General features: G+C 43.6%; 1 protein-coding gene across 5 annotated transcripts; it reads left to right on the top strand.

Moving 5' to 3' along the window:
• The first annotated feature begins 414 nt into the window (after positions 1-414).
• Positions 415-16,586, top strand: tlcd5b (TLC domain containing 5b). 5 transcript variants are annotated; one of them, XM_073029818.1, is made up of 6 exons: positions 695-880; positions 1,462-1,548; positions 6,187-6,401; positions 6,893-6,942; positions 10,562-10,761; positions 13,504-16,585. In XM_073029818.1, exons 5-6 carry the CDS (start codon positions 10,566-10,568, stop codon positions 14,043-14,045), a joined length of 738 nt encoding a protein of 245 aa, XP_072885919.1. In that variant the 5' UTR covers positions 695-880; positions 1,462-1,548; positions 6,187-6,401; positions 6,893-6,942; positions 10,562-10,565; the 3' UTR covers positions 14,046-16,585. The 5 variants fall into 5 exon arrangements, with proteins under 5 accessions (XP_072885918.1, XP_072885919.1, XP_072885917.1 ...); XM_073029817.1 differs by lacking the exons at positions 695-880; positions 1,462-1,548 and adding an exon at positions 415-527; XM_073029816.1 differs by lacking the exon at positions 1,462-1,548.
• The last annotated feature ends 4,705 nt before the right edge of the window (positions 16,587-21,291 follow it).

The following is a 21,291-nucleotide window of genomic DNA, read 5'->3' as shown; positions in this document are numbered from 1 at the left end:
GGTAGCCGCAACTATAACCGCTGTTCCTCAAAACAACAGCCTTCCACTCACTCAGCCCGGCTCGTTAGCCATAGTCCCTCCGTTACAGACCCCCTGTCCCACGAGCAACCCCATGCCCCTGAAAATAAGTCACGCCCATGGTTTGTAATGCATCGTGGTAACTCAATCCGTGTATTATTCCTACAGACAAGCTATGTACCCTGGAATTCGCCCAGATCCCACAGGAAGGCTCCACCTCCTCCTAGACCTGCCCCTGGATATTTAGTCCCACCGTTTCATCCAAGTTCTGCCGACTTTAGTTCCGTCCCGACAAACCCCGCCCCCGATATTTTCCTGCACCAACGAATAAACCCCGCCCCCACACAGAACCTCTCCCCTCCCTGGATCTAGTCCCAGCAGCGCCCCCATTGCAAATTGACATCCACCCGGCCGGTCCTCCGGCCCACTGACTGTCTGTCGATGGCGCTGCTGTCGGAGTTCGCCGGATCAAACGGCGCCACTAAGAGAAGTAGCGACTGCAAATGTCGGTGAGTCCGTGTCAGTGCCAAATGGAGAAGACGCCAGGGAGCAGCTGAGCCGCATCCATAGTGACTGTGGGCGGGGACCGGGGTAGGCGCTCAGGCGAGGAGGGGCCCTGGTAGAGGGGGTGTGGCTTCCCGTCAATCGTCTCGGCAGTTGCCATGGTAATCCCAGCCTCCTGAAGGTCCGGTGGTGCTGATTCCTGGCGGGTTTGAAAGAACGGGTGGCGAATGTGTACCAGGGGCGCATCGGTGGAAAAGTCGATGACCGGCTGGAGAGGAGGAGTAACGTTGTTAAAGAGGAAAGGGGATTATAAATAGGCAGTAGCATGATCTGCAGGGGAGGAGAGTTGTCCATAAAGGTAGGAAAAGGGGTCAGTAGTGGAAGGGGGAGAACGGAAACAAGGATGGGGAGGGTCAACAGGAATCGTTGCCGTGGATGGGACAATGGGAAGGGGATATCATTTTGAACGAGAAGATTTGGGCTACTGGTTTGGGACGGAGAGGTACTTTAGAATGGTGTATACATTTAGGCAAATGTAGGACAATGGAGAACAGCTTGGTAGGGAGTTGTTCCATACAGGAGGGAGCATCATGAGTTGGGGTTGAAAGAAGGGGCCAATAAGGAGAGGTGCGTCGGGAGTAGGAGGAGTTAAGATTACCTTTATTTGTCACATTTACATCGAAAGATTGTGAATTCTGTTGGTTATGTCAAATCAAATATGCGAGGATTGTGCAGAGCAGCCCGCAAGTGGCACCACGGTTCTGGCGCCAACATAACATGCCCACAACCCACTAACGGTATATCTTTGGAATGTGGGAGGAAACTGGAGCACCCGGAGGAAACCCATGTGGTCACAGGGAGAATTGAACCCCGATCTTACTGCTGGCGCTGTAAAGTGATTATGCTCATCATTATGTTATTGTGCCATTGTGTTATCAGGACAAGGAGGAAAGTGCAAAGAGAAGGAAGATGGAAGGGAGATAACATTTGGTAAAGGAGACCATTATAATAAAGCACAAAGGAAAGGTGAGGCAATGGAATGGTAGTAAATGTGAGCAGTGGGTTGGTGAAGGGGAGGGATGTTGGGTGTAGGAAAAAGCAGCAAAAGAGTATGGAAGCCTGTGAAATGGAATAGATCTTAAAAGTCTGAGGCTATGAAATATAATAAGAAAATACTGGACTCTATTAAAGAAAGCAATAGGAAAATATCTAGATATGTAAAACATACTGTATTGAAAGATGAAGGCATGGATTCCAAAAGGTCAGTTCCTGCTTCTCTGACCTGATTGAATTCTTTGAAGAGGTATTTAAGGCCTTTGTTGGTCAGAGTTGATTATGGATATTGCATCCTAGCTGTCTAGGTGCACAAGCCTGGGCAGTTGCCCATGTAGCAAGCTCCCTCTCTCCACGCATCTGATAAACCCAAAGGATCGGCAGAGACCGAAACAGTTTGGTACCAGCTGCATCACAGGAGTTGCCAGTCAACATTGAGCTCAATGTAGGACTGTCTAAGGGACTCCAGCTCTGGATTTTTACCTCAGGGTTTACTCCCAAAGCCTTCCCCATGAGTGGATATAGCCACAAGGCAGTGGGAAAGGAGGGGGGGGGGGGTAGAGGAGGAAGCACCAGAGAGACATTCTGTAATGATCAAAAAAACAATTGTTTGGAATCAAATGACCTTGCCTGGTGTCTCAGGACTGGTGTGTCTGTACCCACACCACCCTCTGCCCCGGCACTCCTCTGCCACCTGTTCCACATGCCACCCTCGCTATTCCCGACATCCTTTCCTCCCACCAGATTTGCAGACTGGCTCTCTGCTCCACATTGACATATACAGTCTGTGCAAAAGTCTTGGGTACCCCAGCTATATACATGTGCCTAAGACTTTTGCATAGTATTGTACAAAATACTTTCACAGGCTACTCCAATAGCACATCCCAAATGCTTTACTTCTACCACCATGTACAAGAGCCTCAAGTACTTCAAAGACTATCATGTGCACATTCCCCAGGTCACACACCATCCTAACCCTTCCTCCACCATCAGCACTGCCTTCAAAAGCATCTCTACCATTTTGTGCATGTCTACCCTCATCCCTCCTCCCGCCACCCCACCAGGGATAGGATTCCTTTTGTCATCTTGTACCACCCCACCAGCCTCTGCGTCCAACATGTAATCCTCTGTAACTTCCGTCATCTCCACCGGGATCCCACCTGAAAAAACAGGATCTTCTAGTGGCCACTCATTTTAATTCCACTTCCCATTCCCATTCCGACATGTCAATCCATGGCTTCCTCTACTATCGTGATGAGGCCACACTCAGGTTGGAGGAGCAACACCTTATACAGTATTCCGTCTGGGTAGCCTCCAGCCTGATGGCATGAACATCGATTTCTTGAACCTCCAGTAATGTTCTCCCTCTCCACTTCACCATTCCCATATCCCTCTCACCTTATCTCCTTACCGGCCTATCATCTCCCTCCCTCTGGTGCTCCTCCCCCTTTCTTCCATGGCCTTCTGACTTCTATCAGATTCCCCCCTCTCCAGCCCTGTATCTCTTTCATAAACCAGCTTCCGAGTTCTTTGCTTCACCCCCCCTCCCCTTCCCGACTTCACCGATCACTCTATGGTTCTTCTTCCCCTCCCCCCACTTTCTTACTCTGACTGCTCATCTTTTTTTTCCAGCCCTGATGAAGGGTCTCGGTCCAAAATGCCGACTGTTTACACTTTTCCATAGATGCTGCCTGGCTGCTGAGTTCCTCCAGCATTTTGATTGTGATCCTAACCTGGAAATAGATTCCTTCATCACTGCTGGGCCTAAGTCCTGGATCTCTTTACCTAACAGCTATGTCAGAATACCTTAATGAGAAATACTGCAGGTAGAAGATTGCTCACCATAATCCCTCTTGAAAGCAGTATAGCTGGTCTTTCTAGCAAAGCTGCATGCCAAAAAGGAGGAATTGAAACTTAATACTTAAAAGTGCAGAGAGATACATTTTGGTAGTAAGAATGAGAAGAGGTAACATTAAGGTCACTATATAAATGCAGGACTAAAGGGATCTGGGTGTATACAGCATGCTTATGTAGTGGTTAGCACAATGCTTTATAGTGCCAGCGATCATTGATAGGAGTTCAATCCCGCCGCTGTAAGGAGTTTATGTGTTCTCCCCACAACCATGTGCACGTTTAGGGTTAGTGAGCTGTGGGTATACAACTGTACGTTGGTGCTGGAAGTGTGACAACACTTGTGGGCTGCCCCTAACACATCCTCACTGATTTGATTTGACATATTTCACTGTATGTTTCAATGTACATGTGACAAAGCTAATCTTTAAAAGGTATTTAAAAAAAAACTTTTAAGGTAACAGGCAGAATAAGAACGGGACTAAATGCGTGCAAGATCCAAGCTTCACAAACAGAGATACAGAATATAAAAGTATTCCTTATAAAATACTGGTTTGGCCATGACCAGAGTATTGCTTCCAATTTTGTTTCCTGTATTTCATGTCTTCCCATCCTTATGCTTTTGGAGAGGATATAAAAAGATTTACTGACATGGTTCCAGGGATAAGGACATGTTAATATAGAACAAACAATGTTGCCGTATTGTATAGGCCCTTCGGCCCACAATGTCCTGCCAACTTTTATAGAGTCATACAACACTACAGCATAGAAACAGACCCTTCAGCCCATCTAGTCTGTGCTGAACTATTAATCTGCCCAGTCCCATCGACCTGCACCTGGACCCTAGCCCTCCATACCCCTCCCATCCATGTATCTATCCAAATTTATCTTAAATGTTGAAATCGACCCTGCATCCACCACCTGCACTGGCAGCTCATTCCACACTGTCGCCACCCTCTGAGTGAAGAAGTTCCCCCTCATGTTCCCCTTAGACACTTCATCTTTTACCATTAAGCCATGATCTCTAGCCATGATCTCATGATGTCAAGCCTGCTTGCATTTATCCGATCTATACCCCTCATAATTTTGTATACCTTTATCCAATCTCTCACCAATCTTTTATGTTCTAGGGGAGTTCTAACCTATTCACCCTTTCCCTATAACTCAGATCCTCCCAGCAATATCCTTGTAAATTTTCTCTGCACTCTTTCAATCTTATTTACATCGTTCTTGTGGGGTAATTGGCCAAAACTGGACACAATATTCCAAATTAGGCCTCACCAACATCTTATTCAATTTCAACATAACATCCCATTTCCTGTACTCAGTACATTGACTTATGAAGGCTAATTTGTCAAAAGCTCTCTATGTATCTGTGTCGTCACTTTCAAGGAATTATGGATCTGTTTTCCTAGATCCTTCTGTTCTACTGCTCACTGTGTAAGACCTACCCTGGTTGGTCCTCCAAAAGTCCAAAACTTCACATTTGTCTGCATTAAATTCCATCTGCCATTTTTCAGCCCATTTATCCAGCTGGTTCAGATCTCGCTGCAAGCTTTGATAGTCTACCTTGTTATCCAGTACACACCCAAACTTGGTGTCATCCACAAATTTGCTGATCCCATTTACCATATTATCATGATATAGATGACAAACAACAATGGAGCCATCACCAATCCCTGCGGTACACCACTAGTCACAGGCTTCCAGTCAGAGAGACAACCATCTACTATCACTCTCTGGCTTCTCCTGTAAAACCAACATCTAATCCAGTTTACTATCTCATCCTGAATGCCAAGTGACTGAACTTTCTTGACCAACCTCCCATGTAGGACCTTGTCAAAGTCCATGTAGGCAACATCCACAGCTTACCTTCATCAACTTTCCTGGTAACTTCCTTGAAAAACTTCACGACTTACTACACACAAGCCATATTGACTATCCCTAATCAGTCCCTGTCCATCCAAATACATATATATCTGGCCCTTAAGAATGCCTTCCAATAACTTTCCTTCTATTGATCTCAAGCTCACTGGCATATAATTTCCTGGCTTATTCTTAGAGCCTTTCTTAAACAGTGAAACATTATCTGCCAATCCTCTGGCACTTCAACTGTGGCTAGGGATGTTTTAAATATATTTGTTGGAGCCCCTGAAATTTCAGCACTAGCCTCCCACAGGGTCTGCGGGAACATATTGTCAGGCCCTGGGGATTTATCCACCCTAATTTGCCTCAAGACAGCAAACACCTCCTCCTCTGTGATCTGTATAGGGTCCATGATTTCACTGCTACATTGCACCACGTCTATAGACTCTATGTCCACCTCTAGAGTGAATGCAGATGCAAAAAATCCACTTAAGATCTCCCCCATCTCTTTCAACTTCTTGCATAGTTTACTACTCTTTGAGGAGGACCAATTTTGTCCTTTTGCTCTTAAAATATCAATAGGTTTCAATTGGTGCATTTAATGTCAGAGAAATGTATACAATGTACATCCTGAAATTCTTTTTCTTCACAAACATCCAGGAAAACAGAGGAGTGCCCCAAAGAATGAATGACAGTTAAACATTAGAACCCCAAAGCCCCCCCCAGCTCCCCCTCCCATGCACAAGCAGCTGCAAGGCAACGACCCCCCCCCCCCCCATATCTGTAGAAGCCCTTAGGATTTTCCTTCACCTTGTCAGCTAGAGCAACCTATGGATGGTAGAAGAACAAAGCAGTTACATTTGTTAACAAATTACTATGAACTTTTTCTTCCAGAAGAAAATTCATGAGTAGCAAAATTATACTACACCTCCATAGGACTCTGCTGAGACCCTTCTCAGAATATTGTGCACCTTCTTGGTCTCTATACTCTCTTAAAAATATGGAAAAGTGCAAGAATGATTTACAAGAAAGAAACCAAAATCAGAAGATTGCAGCTGCTGGTAAAGACTGAACAGCTTCTTTCCTTTGGAGGAGGCAAAACTCAAGAGGTGAGTCGTGATACAGTGTGTTGACCCCAAATTCTCAACAATTCTTTTCTTCCTGCAAATGCTGCTTGATCTGGGTTCCTCCAGCTGGTTGTTGGTCCAGATTCCAGCATCTGCAGTCTCCTGCCTCTCCAACACAAGAGGTAACTCAGTAGAGTTGCTTAAAGTGATGAAGGAAATGGGCAAAGTTGAATCAGAGGCAATGTTTCCATGTGGGGGAATCATGAAATTAAAAAAGCCATAACTACTGTACATTTTTGTTGCTTATAAATAATGAGGAAATAAGTGAAATGTCATAACTCAGGATATAGTTAAAATGTAGAATTTATCACCAGAGGAAGTAGTTGAGCTAAATAGCTTAGATATTTCCTAAAACTAAGCATTGCAAAAGTGGGGAAAAAATAGAAATATTTATTGAATGCTTGAGAGAGAAATGTGCAATGAGATATCAACACAAAATAGTTGAGCTAAATGGCTTGTTCTTTATTTTAAAGGATTGAGGAATCAGATTGAGGCTGAAGCTGTGGCAGGGACAGACACCAAGGTGGGTTTTAATCCGATTCTGATTTTAGTAAATGCGACAGCACTAATGCAGTAAGCAAGATTGACACAGTAAAGTGTGTAAGATGAGTATTAGAATTGCTTCTATTCTAAGCCCCAGAGCCAGTGATCACTAAATTACTAAGTGCAGCAGATAAACAGGATTTAACACAAGGGTCTGATTTACACCAACCAAAAGCTAGAAACTGGCCTCAATTTCACATCTTTCCTTATGGGAGTCACAGGACACATGAATTAAAGGTTGTATGAAATCTGTTTCTTCTAGATAATGTATTTACAGTAACAAGGAAATGGAAGTTGTACTGGGACTGAGGACTAATGACAGACTAATCAAGTTGTTTTCCTGAGAGCAGAAATAGCAAAGAACACAGATCTCTAGAGGGAGTTGCCTATAGACTCCGGGCATAAATATTGAGATAAGAAAAGTTTGTAATGAAGGTAAAGGAATTATAATAGAAGATTTAAATTTTCATGAGAAGACAGAAGATTGCAGGTTGTAATAGCTATATATTTCTAGAGATTTGCATGAGCTGTTTTCAAAACAACAGACTTTGGAACAAACAAGATAGTAGACCAGATTTCATAATGATGATCATAAAATTAGAGCAAGACCATTAGGAGTGAGATCAGGAAGCAGTTACATAAATAATCAGCATAGACTTTCAGGTTTAGGAATAGTTATTACCCTTCAAACACCAGGCTCCTGAACCAGCATGGATAACTTCATTCACTGCTACTCTAAACTGATTCTATGACGTACAGACTCACTTTCAAGTCATGTTCTCAGCATTATTATTATTTTCACAGTTTGCCTTCATTTACACCTTGGTGTTTGTCCATCTTTGATTACCTATTGTATTTCTTTTTGTCTGTAAATGACTGCAAGAAAATTAATCTCAGCGTAGTGTATGGTAACATGTATGTATTTTGATAAATAAATTTTCTTTGAACTTTGAGAGAGGTCATTTAGCCAATTGTCTGTGGTGTCTATACTCTACCTGTGTCTCCTTCCTTTCCATTTGCTTCATCTCACTTCTTTCTATTCCTTTTTTCTCATGTACTAATCTTGTTTTCTTTAGAAATCATCCAAACTATTAACCTACTACTTGTAAAAATGCCATCTCTTTTTCTCAATTCTTCCATTTTCGCCACACCTGCCCTCAGGATGAGGCTTTTCATTCGAGAATGAAGGAGATGTCCTCCTTTTTCAAAGAAAGGGACTTCCCTTCCTCCACCATCAACACTGCCCTCAACCGCATCTCTTCCATTTTCTGCACCTCTGCTCTTACCCCATCCTCCCGCCACCCTACCAGGGATGGGGTTTCTCTTGTCCTCACCTACCATCCCACCAGCCTCCGCATCCAGCACACAATTCTCCGAAACTTCCGCCACCTCCAACGGGATCCCACCACCAAGCACATCTTACCCTACCGTTTCCCTCCCCCCCACCAATTTCTGTAGGGATCAATCCCTACGTGACTCCCTTGTCCACTTGTCCCTCCCCACTGATCTCCCTCCTGGCACTTATCCTTGCAAGTGGAACAAGTGCTACACCTGCCCTTACACCTCCTCCCTCACTACCATTCAGGGCCCCAAACCGTCCTTCCAGGTGAGAAGACACTTCACTTGTGAGTCTGTTGGGGTCATTTACTGTGTTCGGTTGGGAGTCTGTTGGGAGGCTCCCAGTGTGGCCTCCTGTACATTGGTGAGACTTGACAGATTGGGAGACGGTTTTGCCAAGCATCTACGCTCCATCCGCCTGAACAAGCAGGATCTCCCAGTGGCCACCCATTTTAATTCCATTTCCCATTCCCATTCTGATATGTCCATCCATGACCTCCTCCACTGTCTTAATGAAGCCACACTCTGGTTGGAGGAACGCCTTATATTCAATTTGGGTAGCCTGCAACCCAATGGCATGAACATCAATTTCTCAAACTTCCGGTAATATCCCCCACTCCCCCCCCCCCCCCCGCTTCTCCATTTCCCATCCCCTTTTCCGTCTCTCACCTCATCTCCTTGCCCGCCTATTGCGTCCCTCTGGTGCTCCTCCCCCCCTTTTTCTTTCTTCCATGGCCTTCTGTCTCTTTCACCAATCAACATCCCAGCTTTTTACTTCATCCCTCCCCCTCCAGGTTTCACCTATCACCTGGTGTTTTTCTCTCTCCCCTCCCCCGACCTTCTAAATCTACTCCTCAGCTTTTTCCCCCCAGTCCTGCTGAAGGGTTTCGGCCTGAAACGTCAACTGTACTTTTTTCCATAGATGCTGCCTGGCCTGCTGAGTTCCTCCAGCATTTTGTGTGTGTGTGTGTGTGTTGCTCAGATTTCCAGCATCTGCAGATTCTCACTTGTTTGTGATTTGGAAACTTAACCTCAACCACTTCTCCTGGCAATGAGTTCTACATTGTAGCTTATTTCCTTGTTGAATTCATTGGTAACTTTGTTATTAAACTTGTGCCCCTGGATTATGCCACAAATATTCCCCCCAAAAAAGATAAGAGTGTCTGAGGGGCAAACAGCAAAGTTGGGTGGACGAATTAGAGAAGCAGATCACTAGAAATTGATTGAGGGGATAAATGGTCTCCTGCTGTTTTTAACAATGTTATGCACCTAACAAGATAATCTGCTACAGCTCAAGAATGAGTGCATCATTATCTTGACAGCTAGGAATGGGCATTAATAACCAGATTTGCCAAGAATGCACACACCTAGATATATGGGATCAAGTTGTGTCCTGTAATGTAATCAAGGAGTTCATTTGACATTGCTCAAGAACTCTCCTTGCAATTGTCTGGAGTGCACGTGCACCATGAAGTTGGAAGCTGCCCCTAGTGTGAGCTTTGTTGAACTGTTACTTTAGCACACCTCCTTCCTGAATAAGAATGAACTTTGAACACTAGTCTGAAGGAGTTTTGATTACTGTCCTCAGTATACTGTTGTTGTGGAACTGACCTTAGGGACTTATGAATCTGGATGAGTCATTGTCAAATCTGTAACTAGTAAGAAAGTCCTTTTTTTTCAAGAGGACCTTGTCGTGTTTGGAGGCTTGCACATCTCAATGATCTGGAGTTGTGTTATATCAGGGCTTTATGCTTTGGCTCTTGGTAGGGTGACCCCTGCCAAACAGGTCAAAGGGTAGAGGACAGGCTAAGAGTGGTCCACCGGTCCTTCAGGTCAGGGGTACAGCTCAGGGTAAAAATTGTTATGAAAACCAGAAATGAAGAATCCTTCTACATATAAGTGTGACGGTATTCCTGAGTCTCCACCTGGGACTTGCATGACTGACAGCAGTGAAAACCGAGAGGAAGCTACCGACATGATGAAGGAAACCCAGAACACCACCAGAGATGGAGGACCTTCATTGCTGCCCTGTATGCCAGCGGTGTAACAGGCAGTAAGTAAGTTGTGTCCTAGATGAGTGGGAACTGACCTTCAACTTGGCATTGTTACTGCCCAATTACTGTCTCCTGCTGGTTTTGGTGACTCTGGTGGACATAAATGCACATTGTGAACAAATCTCTAACTTCATAGCCCTACTATGCCCCTAACTCAGCACCTGATTGTACCTGTGTACATTGTAATAATATTTTCTTTCTTTCTAGTGAGATGGCTGCGCCCCTGCTCCTGGTGCTTTGCAGTTTGATTTGCTGGCTGTCACTCTATGTCTTCTTCTGTCAGCTAAACCGCTATTGCAGCTACGAGTGGAACTGTCGCTTGGTAACTCTTGTTCACGGCATTCTCATTGTCTGCCTCTCTGGATACGTTGGATTTATAGATGGGCCTTGGCCCTTTAATCATCCAGGTGAGTTCTGGGATACGATGCAGTTAGGGGGAGATTATTACAGTGTTATATTCTAAAATTAACACACTGGATGGAGTCAATCACAGACTAGCTCTGTGCTGCTAACAGACTGGCAGTTCCACAGTCTGGCTTGTGGTTGTAATCTATACTAGTATTGTTTGGTTTGAATGACTCCTGCACCTAGGGCATTTGCAGTCGATGCATGACTGGTTTGCCTTGTTGCAAGATCTGTACCCAGTAGTGCATTTGACAGCATCAGATTTGCCTTTGCTAACCCTAGAGAGCAAGAATTAGGTTCCACATAAACCACTCAGGATGATGCTGAGTCAAGGCCTGCACTTTGGTTTCTGAAATGGACTAACCCAGGGATGAGGGTCATAGATGTCTTTAATCATGCTCTCATAAAAATTAAGTTTGCATTTGCAATATTGCGAATCCCATTTCTAAGTTTCTGCTGTTGTTCTCCTGTCTGTGAACAAAATGATTCACTTTTGTTTGATGTGTCAGGAGTCCCTCTGAGGAAGACCAAGAGCTGACAAACAGCTAATCTCCAGAGTATGAACGATCATAACTGGCGTGCTTTGCTTTCTGAGAATGCTTTGGTGATGTTGCCAGCAATGCTGGGATTGTTGACTGAGACAAGGGAATAATAGACATAATCACAGTGCAGTGGAATAAGGAGGTCAAGCAACGAAGTAATTGAACACATACTTGGGTGGGAATTATGCATTTGTTTATCTAAAGGTGAATTTACCAGTCTCTTGGAGATTTCTTCCTATCTCTCCCCGTAGGGAAAATGACCGAAGCTTTGTTGATGCTCCTTGGGTGGCCAAGTCATGACTTGTGGGAGCAGTGTGAAGTGACAGTGTGTGGACTGTGTCAGGTGATGAAGGTTGCTTTCTGAGAATGTTTTATTACACACAGGGTGAGAAAGGAAGATTTTACAGTGGTGTGAGAGGAGGAGGTCAGAGTATGTAGGAACAGTGTGAGGTAATCCTGCCTCTGATTTTTCCCTTTTATATGTCGTGGGGATGTAGCTTCATGCTGAGTGTTCTTGTGTGGTAAATGGTTTATTACTGTCACGTGTACTTAGGTACAGTGAAAAACTTAGTTTTCCATGCCATCCATACAGATCATTTCATCACAACAGTTACATTGGGGAGAGTTTGATGTAAGGGAAAATCGATAACATTGCAGAATATAATTTCACAGTTACAGAGAAAGTGCAGGGGGACAAGAAAATGCAAGGCCATGACAAGTTAGTTGTGAGGTCAAGAGTCAATTTTATAGTATAATTGTCTTATAGCAGTAGTACAGAAGCTGTCCTTGAGCTTGATAGTACATGCTTTCAGGCTTTTGTATCTTCTGCCCAAAGGGAGGAGAAAAGAGAGAATGTCCAGGGTGGGTGGGATCCTTGATTATGCTGGCTGATTTACCAAGGCAATGAAAAGAGTAGACAGGGTCTATGGAGGGGAGGCTGGATTCTGTGATGTACTAAGCTCTGTCCACAACTCTCTGCAGTATCTTGCAGTCTCAGACAGAACAGTTGCAATACCAAACCATGGTTCAAGGAACATTTATTATCAAAGAATGGATGCAGTATACAATTCTGAGGTCCGTCTCCTCCAGACAGCCATGGAAATGGTTCAAAGAAAAGCATCTCACACACACACACACACACACAGCAAATGGCAATAAGAACATCAAACTCTCCCCACATGTAAAAAAAAGCAAATCGCGCAAACGGCAACAAGAACGTCAAACCCTCCCCATATGCAAAAAAACCAAATCGTGCGAATGGCAACAAGAATATCAAACCCTTCCCGTGCGCAAAAAAAAACCAAATTGTGCAAATGGCAACAAGAACATCAGCATCTCCCCCCACCCCCCCCCCGATGCGCAAGAAAACAAATCTTGCAAATGGATAGGATACTATCTATGGTGCATTGATAAAAATTGGTGAGGATTAATAGGGATGTTCCAAATTTCCTTAGCCTTCTTGGCCATTGTGTCTATGTGGTTGGAGCAGGATAGACTCACTCCTAGAGACTTGTAGCCTGCAACCCTGGTGACCTCAGTACTGTTGATATAAACAGGAGCATGTGCCCCACACTTTCCTAAAGTCAATAATCAGCTCTTTAGTTTGTGGGAAAGGTTGTTGTCATGACACCATGTCACTCTCTATCTGCTCCAGGGGGTGGGGGGAATGGGATGAGGTGGGGAAGAAATTTCGATTATGTTGGCTGCTTTACTGAGGCAACTGGTGTTTGGTCTCATCAGTGTGGAAACAGTCTCTCCCTCTACCTGTTGCTGCAGTCATGGTGTTTTTTCTCAAGGTACCCCTCAAAGAAGCTCCATAGTGCATTGCTGTTGTCCTTGGTATTACAGTCCATTAGTTCAAAAGCCTTGTCAGTTCTCAAAGGGCTGCAAGCTCTCCACACGGTTCCAATAGAAAGTTATTGACTGAAACACAAATTCTATATCACTCCTCAAAGACATTACTGAGTATTTCCAGCATTTCACTTTTTAATTCAGATTTCCAGCAAGCTCATAATTTTGCTTTTTTTGTTTATTTAAAACTTAATTACTGGTGGTATAAGCCAAACGAAAAGAACTAATTGGAAGGAGAAACATTGTTAAGTATTGGAAATATCAATTTTGTCTTAGAAAGAGTTGGTCAATGGAAATTATTTGGTATTGAACCTGAAAGGGTTAAGTGCAACCTGCATTTATGTTTTTTAGGGTCTCCAAACACACAGCTCCAGACTCGAGTGCTGTGCCTGTCGCTGGGCTATTTTATATTTGACATGTGCTGGTGCATCTATTTCCAAACGGAAGGTCTGGTGATGTTGTCTCACCACAGCCTCAGTATTCTGGGCATCATCATGGTGTTAGCTTTGGAGCACTCAGCTACGGAGGTCAACGCGGTCATCTTCGGTAGTGAAATTACCAATCCGTTCCTCCAGACCCGCTGGTTTCTCAGAGAAGCTGGATATTATCACACCTTGCTGGGAGATGCTGTGGACTTCCTTTTTGTTATGCTGTTTTGCAGTGTGCGGATTGGGGTGGGAGCCAGGCTGTTGTACTGTGAGCTATCTTCCCCTGTGCCCCTCCCAATTGTGAAGCTGGGAGGAGTTGCTATGTACATGGTGTCCTGGGTCTTCATGGTGAATATTGCCAGGTTTGCCTGGAGGAAGAGTAGTCACAAGTACAAGGCGTGGAGAGAGCGGAGCCAACTCAGTTTACACCCACAGATCAACGGACACACAAAGAAAGCTTACTAGCTTGAGGAAGTGATGTTAATTGAACTCCATCCTTGTCCATCCTGGTTCCTTACTTTATTTACAGTACAATTTTCGAATGCCCTTGGCGGGTGTATTATGTTCTCAGCAAGAAATGTGTTGTAGGTCACTGCCGACCTGAAACTGCCTCTGAACTCAGGCACCACCAGCATTCTCAGTAGTGTCTCACTGTCTTTGTGTCAATTATAATGCCTATCTTCTGCTCAGCTCTGATTTTTTATTGGCTATAGTGGTGGCATGTGTGGATCATAAAATCTTTGGTTGCATGGTAACTGGTGTCCTAGAATTCTGTCCTTCTGCTCTTCAGCTTGGGTGCAGCCCTACAATGATGGTGACCTTAGCAGAGTGCCAATAATCATTACCCGACCTAGACAATGAATAAGCACAAGGGATTCTGCAAATGCTGGAAGTCTTGAGGAGCACACACAAAATGCTGGAGGAACTCAACAGGTCAGACAGTATCTATGGAGGGGAATAAGCAGTCAATGTTTCAGGCCAAGACCCTTCATCAGGACTCCTTCCACTAGGGAGACAACAACCAGATGTCACTTCAGTTTTTGTAGGCTAGAGCTTGCAATAATCTTAGATTTCCTGTCCTTTTTGCTATTGCCTCATCTATTGTTTATCCCTATAGATTGCATAATTTTCAATGACTTCTGTAGACCTTCAAGTAAACTTCTGATCCAAAGAAATCCTGCCCTTTGTGGTACTATCACAATGAATTACAGAATAACAAGTGGAGTCTATTTTGCACCTTGAGAGAAAGGCAAGGACTGTTGAGCTCTTGAGCCTTCTGCACTGAAACAATAGGAGAGTCCTTCAGTCTATTTCACTGTAACAAGTAGGCCATTCAGCCCATTGCTGCTATGAAAATGGAGAATAGGCCATTCCGCCACACAAGTCTCTTGGAGAGGCACAAGTGGAGTTAGTTCACTTCCCTAAGCCTATAAAAGAACAGTCCCTCGCGTACCGTAAAGAAGCACACGCAGAGCTTTCAGCTCTGCACACTGTTGCGAGCTGAACATTAATTGTTCATCCCACACCTCAGGTATTAGAAAGAGGCTTTTCTACCTTCGGATTTATGCAGTAGTTCTCATATTCTTTAAATGAAATTCTAAAGTTGTTCAGTTTACACAACATTAACTAATCCAATCTGGGACAAGTTCATCATCACATCCTTGTTTTGTACTTGCTGCCTTGTATATAAAGATCACAATCTCTTTTCCCCTCTAATCTCACATTTTTCAATCCTCAGTTCCACTTCGTAGGTTATATATTTGCTCCACTTGGTCACCCTTTTCTTTTTTACTTCTAAGAAGTTTTATTTCTGATTTTCAATTTCCTCACTTGCAGACCCCAGTCAGTTTGGATTGGTAACAACATTTCCTCCACAATCTCTATCAGCACAGGAACAACATAGGGATGTGTACTTAGACCCCTGCTCTACTCTACACTTATGACTGTGTGGATAAGCACAGCTCCAATATCAAATTCAAGTTTGCTGATGACACCACTGTTATAGACTGAATCAAAAGTGGCGAAGAATCACCATATAGGAGGGAGATTGAAAATCTGGCTGAGTGGTGCCATAACAATAACCTGTTACTCAATGTCAGCAAGACCAAGGAGCTAATTATTGACTTCAGGAGGAGGAACCAGAGGTCCATGAGCCAGTCCTCATCAGAGGATCAAAGGAGGAGAGGGTCAACAACTTTAAATTCCTAGCTGTTACCATTTCAGAGGACTTGTCCTGGGCCCAGCACGTAAGTGCAATTATGAAGAAAGCACAGCAGCGCCTCTGATTCCTTGGGAGTTTGCAAAAATTCGGCATGACATCTAAAACTTTGACTAACTTCTATAGATGTGTGGAGGAGAGTATATTGACTGGCTGCATTACAGCCTGGTATGGAAACACAAATGAATAGAAAATCCTACAAAAAGTGGTGGATACTGTCCTGTCCATTCCTCCCCACCATTGAGCACATCTTCACAAAGCGTTACCACAGGAAAGCAGCATCCATCATCAGGGACCCCCACCACCTAGGACATGCTCTCCTCTCGCTGCAGCCATCAGGAAGAATGTACAGGAGCCTCAGGACTCATACCACCAGGTTCAGGAACAGTTATTATCCCTCAGTCATCAGGCTCTTGAACCAACTGGGATATCTTTACTCAACTTCACTTGAAAGGTTCCCACAATCTATGGACTCACTTTCAAGGACTCTTCATCTCATGTTCTCAATACTTATTGCTTATTTATTTATTATTATTATTAGTATTTCTTTTTGTTTTTGCACACTAGTTGAATGCCCAATTTAGTGAGGTCTTTCATTGATTCTATGTTATTATTCTATTATGGATTTATTTAATATGCCTGCAAGAAAATGAATCTTAGTGTTGTATATGGTGACATATATGTATTTTGATAATAAATTTACTTTTCCTCAAATATCTCACTTCACATTTAACCCAGAGTGAAATGTATTTGCTTCTTTTCTAACTGTAATCTGCATTTTCCATTCTGTTTAAGTTCAAGTTTATTGTCATTCAACCATGCACATGTATACCACACAATGCGGTAGACATAATTCACATACATAACACATAAAGTAATATTACCACAAATAAATTAACAATTAATAAGGTGCATATACAATACAAGTTAAAAAGAAAACAGTATAATGCTACTGGTGCTTCATATGTAATGAGATTTGGATGGTGGCAGGGAGTTCAGTAGCCATACTGCCTGCGGGAAGAAGCTGTTTCTCCTACCAACAGTTCTTGACCTAATGCTACAGTACCTTCTGCCTGATGGCAGGGAGTCAAAAAGATTGTTGGATGGATGGGTGGAATCATTGACAAAGCTAAGGGCCCTGCATTTGCACGGGTGGAAGAGAGATCACAATGATCTTCTCAGCAGTCCTCACAATCCTCTGCAGGGACTTGCGGTCAGGTGCCTTGCAATTCCCGTGCCAGATGTTGATGCAGTTGGTTAGGACACTCTCAATGGTGCTCCTGCAAAAATTGGTTAAAATGGGGTAGGGGGAGGAGGGAGCTTCACTTATCTCAATCTCCTCCGGAAGTGGAGGCACCACTGTGCTTTCTTGACTAAAGAGGTGGCGTTGAGGCACCAGGTGAGATTGTCTGTTATGTGCATTCCCATAAACTTGGTGCTTTGAACTCTCTCCACGGAGGAGCCACATTTGTGCAATGAGGAGTGATCAGCCTGCACCTTCCTAAAGTCCACAATCATCTCTTTGGTCTTGTCCATGTTGAGACTCAAGTTGTTGTGCTCGCGCTGTTATACCAGCTGCTTGTACCTCTTCTCTGTATGCTGTCTTATCGTCGTTGTTGATGAGGTCAATCACTGTTGTGTCATTAGCAAACTTGATGATTCAGTTTGAACTGGATCTAGCAGTGCAGTAGTGCAGTGTGAACAGCTGTGGGCTGAGCATGCAGCCCTGGGGAGTGCCGGTGTTCAGCGTGATGGAGCTTGAAATAAGCGAGAAAATCTGCAGATGCTGGAAATCCAAGCAACACACAAAATGCTGGAGGAACTCAGCAGTCCGGGCAGCATCTATGGAAAAGAGATGTCGATGTTTCGGGCCAAAGGGTCTCAGCCTGAAACATTGACTGTACTCTTTTCAATAGATGCTGCCTGGCCTGCTGAGTTCCTCCAGCATTTTGTGTGTGTTGATGGAGCTAGAGATGTTTCTGCCAACACAGACTGACTGTGGCCTTTCTGTCAAGAAGTTCAGGATCCTGTTACAGAGGGAGGTGTTGAGAGACCCAACAAGGACAGTTTACCCACCAGCTTCTGAGAGATGATTGTATTAAGCACCGAGCTGAAGTTAATAAACAGCAGCCTGGCATATGAGGCACAATTTTTGTAGGTGGGACAGGATGGAGTGAAGTGCAGAGACTGTGGTTTCATCAGTGGAGTGATAATCTAGGAAGATGGGATTCAATGCAATCCATAACCAGTCACTCAAAGCACTTCATTATTGTTGAGGTTAGTGCCATTTGTTGGAAGTCACTGAGGCAGGTTACTGTTGCTCTCTTGGGCACCAGGATGATGGGGCCACCTTCAAGCCTGAGGGAACAGTGAACTGTTCCAGAGAAATGTTGAAGATGTCTGTTAGAACCTCAGTTAACTGGGCTACACAGTCTCTCAAGCATCCGGCCAGGTTATCAGGTCCCGGAGCTTTATGTCGGTTGACCCTGGCTAGAGTTTTCCTCACATGAGCTGTTGTGGTGTTCACAACTACTGATGATTTTCTTTTGATACAAACAAGTGTCATTGGGGACCAGGAGAGATTTCTTCACTAACCTAAAGGCACAGCACCAGATTTGACTCTTTCTGAAGCATCCATTTTCTCTGATTGCCTTCTATCCTTAAGGCAATTTGCTCCATCTGTGCTGGGAATTACACATAAAGAATCTTTGTAAAATAATTTATTTATAACTACTCCAGATTTTTGTAAGTGTAAAAGAAATTTCCTTTCTCTAAATCTGAGTTATTTCCTCAGAGATTAATAAAAATTTCTATCCTCTGAGTATCCATGATGTGCTCAGAAATTTGCTGACTGTCTGACATAGTTATGCTGTCTGCACTGTTGGTGCAGTGCACACTGTAAACAACAGGAGTTAACTGCAGAGCTGGCAGTGCAGTTTAAGTTGGTTTCCAGTAGGTGGCAACACATGCCCAGTTCTTTCCCTCCAATCTGCAGTCTTGCTTCATTGGGAGCAGTTTGGAGGTCGATTTCGTGTCCGAGGACAGTTCAGCTTTATCTGTCACATATACATCGAAACATACAGTGAAATGCATCATTTTGTGTCAACAGCCAACACAGTCTGAGGATTGTGCTGGGGGCAGCCCACAAATGTCACCATGTTTCCAGTGCCAAAATAACATGCCCGCAACACAACAATACATCTTTGGAATATGGGTGGAAACTGGAGCACTTGGAGGAAACTCACGCGGTCATGGGGAGAATGCACAAGCTCCTTACAGATGGCAGCAGGAACCCCAATTGCTGATTGTTGGCGCTGTATCGCAATGTGCTAACCACTATGCTACCATGCTGGTATAGAAACATTGATAACACAGAGAATTTTGCAGTTTTTTGATGCCACATTAAATGCTATAGAAGATTAATATATTGTTAAGTAACAACAAATAATTTAAAATTAAGTAATTCAACAATGAAAAATGATTTTTGCTCAGATCCAGGTTGGGTTCTAGTGCTATTTGCATTTGGGAGTATGGTGAAAGACAGTCAAATTTGGAGCTTGGAACTCTCTGTAAAATGAAGGGCTTAAGTTGGAGCTCTATAGGGTGAGAAGCTCAGAATGAAGCTTTCTATCGTGCAAGTGTCACACAGTGGACATTAGCATAGGGAACAGCGTCACAGAAAGAAGGATGTCTCTTTAATACAGGGAAGAGAAGAAATTTCTTTACATAGTGGAATTCATTACCACAGACAGCTGTGGACGCCAAGTCAATGGGTATATTTAAAGAAAATGTAGATAACTTCTTGATTAGTAAGGGTATCAAATGTTATGGGGTGAAGGCAGGAAAATGGGGTTGGGAAGGAAAATAAATCAACCATGAAGGAATGACAGAGCAGACCTAATGGGCTCAATGGCCTTATTCTGCTCCTATCTCTTATGGTTCATAGGTTGAGGGTCTCAAGGTGCAGCACTGCATAGGCCAGGGTGAGGTGGGTTCAGTAAATGCAAGTGTATTGAATAGCTAAAGCAAACGGAGGAACGGGGTTGCTTCTGATCACCAGACATGGAAGAACAAGGATGTAAGAGGAGAGCAGTAAAATCGTTATCATGCATTACCACGGCTGATGGCTGAGAGCAGGAAAATATTTGAGATAAATCTTAAGGAGTACTGAGATAAAGCAGGGAAATGGCTTTTACTGAAATGGTATTCTTGCATCAGCATGAGTGTGATGGTTAGATGGTCTCCTCTAATCGCATTGACTGACGTGTCCTCAAGCTGAACTGCAGCAGAAATTACACACAATATAGAAACAGGCCACTGGCTCTGCCAGTTCATGTTTAAACTCCTTCTGAGCAAATGTTATGAATCACTTATCTTTTCAATGCCCTTTCCTATATCTACTCTAATTAATCCTCCTTGATAGACTCTGTAATTGAGTCTGCCTCATCAAAAGCCCAAGGAGTAAATTCTAGCCCCACAAAACATTGTGAAGATATTTAGCCTGTCCTATGTTCTGCTGCTCTCGTATCTAATCTACCATCTTGGGCTCCTCAATTTTAAACCCACCTGCTGAAAATAGCTTGTATATACAATATAAATGCTTGAACTTTTTTGCTTTTGCCCCACTTCCCCTTCCTCTTCCATACCAACATTCCTCGCTCTTTCCCCATCTGTCTCACTCCCCCTGTCTGTTCCTGTTCCTCTCATTTATCACACTCGAATATTCCACCTTCCCCAATTCCTTCCTTCATCCCTCTGTTTTTCTTCACAGACCTTTCCCCATTTTCTTCACACCATGCCCCCTTCCCCTATCCTGTTGACCCCTCGCTGCTCTCCCATTTCCCTCTACCTATGTAGCCTTTTTTTTATTTCCTACATTCCTGTATGTATCCTTTCCACTCACTTTTATACACTTCAGTAATTCTAAGTTCAAAGTACATTTAGTATATGTCACCATATACTCCCCTTAGATTCATTTTCTTGTGGGCATTCACTGTAGGTACAAAGAAACACAATAGAATTGTGCACAAAGACAGACAAACAACCAATGTGCAAAAGAAGATCAACTGTGGAAAAAAAACACAAATAATAATAATAAATAATATTAAGAACTTGAGTTGTAGAGTCCTTGAAAGTGAAATCAGTTCAGTACTGTGGTAAGTAAAGTAATCCATGATGGTTCAGGAGCCTGATGGTGGCACAGCTGCATAATAAAAGCAATGTAATATTTTGGAAATATTGGCAGAGTGTGCAGGTGAAAGTTCAGCCAAAGTCTGGTTTGAACTGAATGTCAAGACTCCAGTTTCCTGAGAGTAGCAGAGTCTGGTCCTCATGGGGTCACTCTTTATCTTCACTCAGTCATGGATTCTGCAAAGTTCACTCATTAACACTGCAAAGTTCAAACTCAAATCTCTCTTTTGGAGAATATCTCCAGAACCCTAGATGGTGCAAGGGAATGGTCCATTAATCTATCGCGGCATAAATGGAGTGTTC

Source organism: Hemitrygon akajei, chromosome 26 (genome assembly GCF_048418815.1).
Source record: "Hemitrygon akajei chromosome 26, sHemAka1.3, whole genome shotgun sequence".
In the NCBI taxonomy this organism is placed as follows: domain Eukaryota; kingdom Metazoa; phylum Chordata; class Chondrichthyes; order Myliobatiformes; family Dasyatidae; genus Hemitrygon; species Hemitrygon akajei.
This window is presented reverse-complemented; position numbering and strand designations above follow the sequence as displayed.